This window comes from Hydra vulgaris, chromosome 14 (assembly GCF_038396675.1).
Source record: "Hydra vulgaris chromosome 14, alternate assembly HydraT2T_AEP".
NCBI classification, from domain to species: Eukaryota; Metazoa; Cnidaria; class Hydrozoa; order Anthoathecata; family Hydridae; genus Hydra; species Hydra vulgaris.
This window is the reverse complement of record NC_088933.1, coordinates 20,353,189-20,362,986: the sequence shown is the minus strand read 5'-3', so window position 1 is coordinate 20,362,986 and position 9,798 is coordinate 20,353,189. Positions and strand designations below refer to the sequence as shown.

Below are 9,798 nucleotides of genomic sequence, written 5' to 3'. Positions count from 1 at the left end.
GAATGCAATGCTGCAAACCGTTTTTCGCTACTACTTTGCTATACTTTGTATTTTTACCTTTGAATTTTTCAAATAAATTAACTTAAAAACGCTCATTTGTTACATAATTTATTGATTGAATTTATAATAAAATTCAAATTATTTGAACAGTCAAAACAATATATCATTAGCAAACGTTGATTAGAAACTATACTTAAATGTTCTTATATTCAGATTTTGTGTCAAAGTGAGGCATCAACTTGCGGCGCTCCAGTTGAACGCGAATATAGCCATCACGATTTTCATGACCATAAACTTTGGATACTGATTCAGTCACAATTTTAATCACACGTTCAACACTTTGATTGTGACATGGAAATGGCTCAATGTCAATAACTATGTCTTCAACTAACGAAAGCCATGCCAATATTTGTACAGTTGGAATATGTTTTGTCAGAACAGGTTCCAAGCGGGGCTGTGTTTGCCAGTCAATCAGTTCTTCATAACTAGTCGCTTGAAATCGTATCTCAGGGAGTTGAAATTTTCGATTTGGTATGTCATCTTCACGAGCACGAAGAATTCTCTTCAACGCAAGCTTACGGATCACTTGACGGTTGTCTTTGAGCATAGCCAGAATAATGCTCTCGATATGAGCCGGGTAGCTATTGCGCTTCAAAACTTGCTGAACAATAATTCGATAACGCACAGGAAGAAATCGTGATGTTTCTATCATTTTATAATAGTGTGGAGCAGCATTCCAGCAGTTTGAATGTTTGTTAATGTCAAACCAAACAACCGCATATGAATTCACAATAAATTTAGCCAAAAGTATTAGTTCATTTGATGGATCTTCAGTAGATATATAGAGGCGTAGAACACGGTTTGCTAGTGTCAACCACCTTGCATGGTTTAGTCGCCCAGGTGTTCTAGAATTAAAGCTATCTGGTACAACACCTGTCTTCACCGCATTAACAATTTCGAAAAAGTACAGTTGATCACTGCTTAACAACTGCTTATTGCATATAATAGGTTCACCAACAAATATGGCAAAGCTGACTATGGGTTTCTGAACAGACATTAAAATAGACTTGCCAATTGGTCCATTAAATGAATGGGGTCCAGTTGTTGCACCATCTAAGGAGTGAAAAAGATGTCGCAAAGGAAGCTCGTTCAGATGTAAAAGACAAATGGACCAGTGCAGTGGTCGACCAAGTTCAATTTCCATTCTGCGTATAACTCCATTGTTTAAACCAGTATTAACGTTAGTTGAATCAGAACCAATACAAACAAGGTTCGTGCAGTCAACAGTATCAATTATTGAATCTGCAATGGATTTGGCTGATCCACTTGTTGGCGTACAATGATCAACATTTTGGCGAATTTGGCTCTGATAAAATGGAAATATGTTCCTCAGAAATCACAGTCTGCCTATCCCCCTCAAGTTTTAAAGTCTGATCTTTCCTTCCATCAAAATACAGTCCAGTAATTCTACAATTAGCATTTTTACAGGATATTCTCAGTAGTTTTCGTTCTCTGCGAATTTTATTCCGATCCACTGGCCCCATATGTTCTATACCAAAATCAACCAGAGTTGCTGATACAATCGCGGCAACTGCTCTATCTGATATGCCAAAACCATCTGCTTGTAGAGCAATATTTTTTAAACAACGGTTTTTCAGACGCGTAGATGTGACTTCGGTATCGACATCTGATACGGAAGGGGAATAAGTTTCGGTGTCAGAATTGTTGTCTGTTTCATTATCTGATTCATTATCAGATGCTTCAATGACTCTGGCACACTTAACTGCAGTCTCTTCCTTTGATAATGAAACAGATTTTCGTTTTAAACCCCTCTCAGCACGTGCGGATTCTTTCTTGTCGATTCCAGCTATTCTGCCAACACGTATAGTGCGTTGATTAGTTAGGAAGTCATGCTCAATTGCTTCAGAACCATTGGACAGCAACAAGACGAAAGTTCTTTGCATTTACACGAACAAATGTCAAACAATGTGTCAAGATCTTTTTCTATTTCATCTTGTTTGACTGTTGCAGACTTTGATCGAATCACTTTTTGAACATTACCTATGTACTTCTCCAGCTGTAATTCTATGCCTCGAAGACTTATAGTAGGAACTGATGCTTTAATCCATATCTGAGAAAGTTTCTCTGCTAGTCTCTTACAAACAGACCGTAGTGGTTCAGTTTCATAATTCTTCTCAGACAAGTATGCTTTGCCTACTTGCTTGTGGGTTGGCAAGCAAAAATTGGGTAATTCACGACCTTCTCCAAAAAGTATATGACGATTCTTTGAAGCTTTAGATCTTGAAATCATTATTGTTTTACAATTTTATAACATATCAGAATTTCAGTTAATTTCTAAAAATACAAGATGAGACGGATAAATTCTGCAATCAGTTGATAAAAGCAGAAATTAATAAACAATCATATAAAAATGGAATAATATAATAATAATATAAAGTTATAATAGCGTTGGAGTTAATCATATCATTAGGGTTAATTTAGTTAGGTAGGTATAGGTTTGGTTCAATTTCATAAACTTGGGATTATATCTAGTATTAGGGTTAAATGCATGTTTCAGTTAATGCATGTACTAAAGTAAATATACTTAGCATATAAAACCTTAAAACTTAAAAATGCAAAGTATAATCAATTCTTTAGAAATATTTTTTTTGTAAATATTAAACAACACTATATCACGCCACTTTTCACAAATTCTAAAAAAAATTAATTTTTATGATCCGGCCTAGTGTGCATAGAGGAAAACTATACCCTCTACTCCATATACCATACATCTTTTTATGTTGGCAAACTAGAATCTTTAGTCAGAATGTAACTTTTCTATTGATTAGCTGGTTAATTGTGATAAATTAGAAAATCGAAGTACGTACTTTTAAATTGAACCCTCTCCCCCCCTTCCCATACGCTTTCGTACGCTTTTTGAAGACCTCCCCCCTATGAACGTACGTACTTTATGGACGACCCCTTAGTTGTTACTAATAAAAGGATTTTACTAACAATCGATCCCGTTAAAATTGTATTTTAATTGCGTTTAAATGGCGTAAATATTAAAAATGGATGAAACTGATAAAAGTTTGAAATCTGTTACGCGTGTTTTATTAGTAATAGTAATAGTTGAATAATTTAATAAAGTTTTACGTAAATTTCAAATGATAATTAAAAAAGGATTCGTCAATATTTTTAATACTATTTCTTAAAGATTAAAAAAATTTTTTGCCCATCATCGAGCGCTTTTTTTATCTTTATTTTTAATGTGCAAGAAATGTTTGTAAAATTAGTATAGAACTGAATTCGCTTTATAACATACTGTTTGTAGATACAGCTCCAAAGATTCTTTATAACGTTTTGTAGATACCGCTCCAAAGGTTTATAATATAAAATATAACGCTTAAAAGTACAAGAAGTTGTTTTAAACAGCCCTTATAACGTAAATACAAAAGAGTTCTTCGCCTCATTATGATATAGCTATAGATGCAATAAGCTATAATCTATAGGCTCTATGCTTATACCTATAAGCTATATCTTATATATATAGTAACAGTTTATGAAATAGCCAAGGCTGCCTCTGGCTTTCTTTTATAGTAAACTTGCCAGAGGCAAGTTTACTATAAAAGATATTTACTATAAAAGATATAAAAGAAAGATAACTTATTTTTATATCTTAGCCAGGCTGATTATTTGATGTAGGTTTTTACACGGTATATCGATATACGATAAGTTTTTAAATGGTAATTCTATCAAGTCAAGTGATGAAAAGAATGAATTGTTACAACAGCGATATCCGCGTCTGATAGTGTCTTAATGCTCTAAAAACTATTTATTATTTATTGCAAACGACAAAAAGTATTAACTAATTCAAATTGCATATCAATATTTAATGCGCATTTAAATTTAATCTTATCTGGTTGTTACATAATTGAAGCAATGTATCAAAAAAGAAGCTAAAAAATCTTCTATTTAACAGTATACGTATATTATTTAGCAGGCAAGTATTCATATGCAGATCAAAGAAAGTATATGAACTGAATATTTTATTACGAAAAAGTTGCAGAGGAGGTCGGTGAAATAGCAAAGCAAGAGTTACTAAAGAGGAGCAATAAAGGTATTTATTTTGTGTAAAAAAGCATCAATGATAGGCTCTTATTGAAAATAAGCACTATTCTTATGTTCGTATGTCATTTATGTGTAAGTAATACATACACATAAAGCACATACGAACATAAGAACATTATTATTCGTATGACAAAGTACACATTGTGTATGTATTACACTACTAAAAAGAATACTATTCTTCGTATATATATGTGTTACACTACTAAAAAGGTTTTAACAAAAAAAATATAAATGATACTAAAAATTTATATTTTTCTAATTAGAAATATTTAAACAGAAGTTTCGAAAATTTTAAAAATGGTTTTATTAACAAAATAGCAACTTATTGCAAAAATATGGTAAAAATAAATTTTTCACAATATTTTAATTTTAAAATTTAGATTTTTAAAATGTCAATTGATTGGGCAGCAATTAATTCTAAACTACCTATTGGCAGAAGTGAAGAAGAGAAAGAACAACGATTAGCGCTGTTCAAACAATTTGATAATGGTAATGGATTTTTATCGTTAGCAGAAATTGATAAATCTATCGGAAACTTGCTTCAGTTAGATGATGTGTTTGATATTAAGCCAGCTATAATGAGGGCATTTCAATTAGCAAAGAGTGTGGTAAAGTCTAATAAAAAGTCAGGTGACGACTTTATTGAATGGTGTGAGTTTAGATATTTTCTTCTTTCTCTTCGACAGTACCTCGAGTATTACGAAGCTTTCGAACGCATTGACAGCGACTCGAATCACCAAATTTCTTTAACAGAATTTAAACAAGCGCAAGAAAAAATTGAGAAATGGGTTGGTCCAATTTCACCCGAGGATGAGTTTAATGCCATTGACAAGAATGGAGGGGGATCAATTTTGTTTGATGAATTCTGTGATTGGGCAATCAAGAAGAGTCTTGATCTTGAAGATGACGTTGATTAAGTAAAATGTGTTGTAATTTTTACGAAAATTTGTTAAATTAATTTTGTGCACGATAATTAATCTAGGATATCCTTGTTGTTTCTGTTATAATTTTTCTTTTTATCTTAACCTAAAGGGGTTCAAAAACTTTTATTCGGTAATAAGATATTTGCTTAAAGAAAATTTGTCTTTATGTATATAAATCTCTATAGTGTGTATCAATGTTAAATAAAATCTGTAACGTACACATAAAAAGTTGTAATGTAGAGTGCAATTATTATATATTTAATACAGTTTTTATTACCTGTCATATATAGCTATAATATCGCACAATTTATAAAGGTGATTAACTAATACTTAAGATCCGGCTAGCATACTACCTGGGTTTTAAGTATAAGTTAATTACGTTTATAAATTAAACAAAAAATCTTGTTAGTGTAAAAACATTTTAAATAAAACACTCTCAAAAACTAACTTAAAAAATTCTAAAAACTCGTAAAAATGCGTATTTCTTGTTTTTTATTAGCAAATCTTAGTACAAGAGATAGTTGTTCAGCGTGGCGAGCACTGCAAACATTTTACTTTTTTATTTTTCTTTTGTTATGACATTTTCTACCAAAATATTGTCTGAAACATTTTATGTTATTGCATTTTTGTGTTCTTAGTTTTCTGCGGCTTGCCAATAGACCACCCACATTAATACGCAGTTAACTAGTATGTTATACTGAACCTGTAGTAAATCAGCTTCAATCATAGTTACAAACAATTTAAGTTTAGGTTTTAAGTTAAGTCTCAAAAAAATTTAATGGGCCAAAAACGTTTGTTGAATTTGTTGTTCTCTAAATCCATTTACAAATTAGGCTTTGTCTAAATTTACCCCGGGGGAGTTTTTTAACAAATTTACAAGATCTCCTTCATTATAATTTCTGGCTTTGCTACTGGATTAAAATTACATTATCATCAAATAAAATTTTTTATTGTTAACTTAGTTGTTGAAATCTGATATTGTTAACTTAGTTGACCCGAGAGCAAATACTATATTAGCGTAATAGCTTAAACATCAAGATACAAAATATTATTTGAATTTTAAAATATCTTTTTTTTCGTATGCGGAAAAGAATTAAATTTAAATGTTCAAATTAAGTGGTACTTTGACCCCATTGTGAGTCAATGAAAAACAGTAGTAGAATCAGAACCACTGTTTATAATTTGATAAATATTAGTGCAAAAGTAAAAGTATGACCACACCAAAATTATAATAAAGTTTCAGATAGATTAGTTCATTAATTCAGGATTTTTGGTAATTTTTTTTTTGATGCTTCTGCACGTATACTTTTCGATGTCAAAGCATTAAAAACAAAAAAATCAACTAAAACTGATACTTATCTATTAATCTGATAAAACTGATTATCAACTAAAATCAGATACGCTTCTGGTTACTTTGATATTATGCAAATGTTTTCAAAATAAAAGTTACATTAGTGTTCTACAAGGTAATACTAACAAAAAAAATCCTCTAATATTTGTATTGCTTTCATTCTATAGGGCAAATATGATAGTGTCACCGGGTGACACTATCACGATCCGACACCGAGGGGTGACACTAAAATGAAAAAAATTAAAATTTGACAGAACTGCTCATGCTCGTGTTAATTTATTTTTGCGTTTGGTTTCACCAATACTTTTCAGGTTTTAATTTTTTCATATTCATTATTAATAACTCTGCTATTCCTTCATTTCACACAAAAATCTTTCGTCTTTAATTCAAGATCAAAAGATTGTATATTGTATGTCTTTTTTTCTAAAGAACCTTTTTTTTTTTTTAGAAATTCGAGAACCGTGTTGTCAGTACTGTTAACAAAAGTCTAAAAGAAATTTATTATTAGTTTTTAATCCAATAAATATGTTTAGTTAATTATCCAATAATGCTTTAGTTTATCTAAAAGAGCTCCATAATCCAAATGCTTTTTAAATGTACCAAATTTATTTTTTCAAAATCATCAATTATTTAGTTTTTTTCAAAAGGTTTTCAAAATTTTTAATGAAATCTAATGACTGTGAAATATAGTTTTGCTTTGGGTGGTGAACTTTTTTTCCATAATGTCAATAATGACAGACCATGTTTTGTTACTATTATATTTGTATTTGATAATTAATGTTGTACTTTTTTTATATAATATTAATAGTCTTACTCTTTCTTTGAAAGTTTTATGTTGTTTTTTATAAAAATTTTTTGTCATAAGTTGGTGATGAAAATTACAAAAAAAGTCAGTGATTTAGCTTTATTTTAATTTCATTACATAATGGAATGAACTTTTTCGACACAGTACTGGGAAATGAACTTTTTCGACACAGTACTGCTTTATCCATAAGATTACTCTTAGACAAAGGTTGGAAAAAAAAACTTAGAAAAAAATGGCGCAAAAAATATTTTATTCCGCAGACATTAAGATGACAGCCGCGTAACTGCTGTTGATTCAACAGAGCTGCAAAAGAAGTGGGAGCATTTATATACAAAAAAAAACTAAGTACACCTGCTAAATATGTTCATTGCTTTATGCATTATTCTAACCTGGTAGTAATAATCATTGTGCGGTAATTTTTAATAGTTTTTAACAGTTAGGGAGGGTATTTATTGACAATTCAAATTCAATTCTCTCAAATTTCACATTCAATTGAAATTAATGATAATCCAGAAAGACATTCGTTCATAATTGTTAATTGCAAATAATTTTTAATAATCTTTAGTCTACTGAAACTTCTCTCATTATTAGCAGATGTGACAAAAAGACTCAAGTAAACTTTGTAGAGTATTGACAAGTTGGAAAGACATGGTGTTATCTACATGCTATTTACTGACCTCATTTTTGGATAGCCCCTTTAAGACGAATTAAACAAAACAAAATGTTTAAATAATAGTCGAGTTCTTTTCTCAATACTTTTCGCATAAATTTTTCATTTATGATCACACGTGTGATGCAAAACCTTGAATATCTGATAAAACTTTTTACGTATAGGTGTAAAATCTTAAATATCTGGTAAACTTTTCTAAATGTATTCTATATAATATGTTTCTCTAAATGTGTTCTATATAATAAAACAATACTGGAATTAAAAAATTTTTGAAAAAAAAAAGTTTTTTATAAAATGATTTTTGAAATTTTTATATGATTTTTAGGGGTAAAAATCATATAAAAATTTCAAAAATCATTTTATTATAAACATTGAGAAAAAAAGTTCAAAAAAAAATTATTTTGTTATATAGAACACATTTAGAGGGTGGAAGCAGACATTTTTAAAAACAGTTGTTTTTTGGGAAACCCTAATGCACAGTGGGCCAGTAGGTGGACAAAATGGGGAAAATTTTAGTTGTCTAATCTTGAAAACCTATTTAATTTTAGTATCTACATATATTAGGAGAAATCTATTGATAATTTATTTATATTAAATCCCTTAGTTACCAGGATTCTAAGCATTTGAATATTGAGATAAAATAAAAAAATAAAAAAATTATAAATAAGTAATTAACGGTGACATCAACGTTGTGTTATATTTCAATTACATCTACGTTTTTGAAACAAAAAATTAGTACATGTTATTCTAGAGTATTTAGAGATAAGAAAAACCAATGTGTGAAATAAATTTGTTATAGCATGTTATCTCAGTTATACTTTGAAAATCACAGATTAAAAAAAAAAATTTCTTAAGAAACTTATTTTTTGCCGCACAATAACTAATAATTACCACAATTTGCCATGTGTTGTCTTATATTTATTTGAGCTATATGATGCTTCAATCGAGTTTTAATTGATTGCTCGTCCCCTTAAATCCCCGTTCAGATTTTATGTATGTTTTAACTTGGTTGCTATGGTACTAAATTTTGCATAGCAACAACTCATTTTTACATTAACGTTGTTTTAACAGTATTTTACTTGCGCTAAATACACAATATTGGGGGTATGTATTAAAATGAGATTCAGAATTCTTATGAGGTTAACTTTTTTTGGTTACTATGGATACCTTACTTTGCATAACATAGCAACAACATATTTTCGGTAGTTGTTATAAATTTAATTACTAACACTGACAGTAATTTAATTACTTTTAATTTTAATTACTAACACTTGTAGTAACTTAATTACTAACAAGTATTAGTAGTCCAGGCGGCATATATATTATAACATTTTACTTTTAAATACAAAATACTTGTTACAATAATTATTTAGATATGGTTTTGTTAAACTTAGACATTCATAATTTTCTCCAAAAAAACAATCTTAGTATTTCAAAACAAGATATTACTGAAGATATATTAAAATTTATTCAGCCAAAATTTGCTGATTTTAAAGACGTTGATTTTAGACATGCTGTTCAACGATTTGTTTACTTGTATAAAAAAAAGTGGAAATCTGCAAACTATACTGTGAAAAATTTTGAAAAGAAGTTTGTGAACTGGCTTAATGAATATTTAATTGTCAGAAAAAAAGACAATGAACCAACTGCAAGTAGACGTGGTCGAAAACCAGTTGCATTTGATAATAGTTCTAATAAAACTAAAAAACGGCGTGTATCTTGTTTAATTGAATCTCATTCATCCAATGAATTTTTTTTTGCTGCTAATAAAAAATTTAGAGATGAATCTGTTGTTATTGCTGCCAAGAATGTTTTAAATATATCAAATACAGATAAAGTAACTAAATATTCAGCAGACGAAGCACTGACTTTAATAATTGATGCAAGTCTGACAAAAGCTTCCTATCAGTTGATTAGA

General features: G+C 29.6%; 1 protein-coding gene across 1 annotated transcript; it reads left to right on the top strand.

Annotated features, from left to right (window-relative positions):
- Positions 1-3,973: 3,973 nt before the first annotated feature.
- LOC100208395 (flagellar calcium-binding protein TB-44A) lies at positions 3,974-5,115 on the top strand. Its single transcript, XM_065818518.1, has 2 exons — positions 3,974-4,120; positions 4,512-5,115. Exon 2 carries the CDS (start codon positions 4,521-4,523, stop codon positions 5,046-5,048), a length of 528 nt encoding a protein of 175 aa, XP_065674590.1. The 5' UTR covers positions 3,974-4,120; positions 4,512-4,520; the 3' UTR covers positions 5,049-5,115.
- Positions 5,116-9,798: the final 4,683 nt, after the last annotated feature.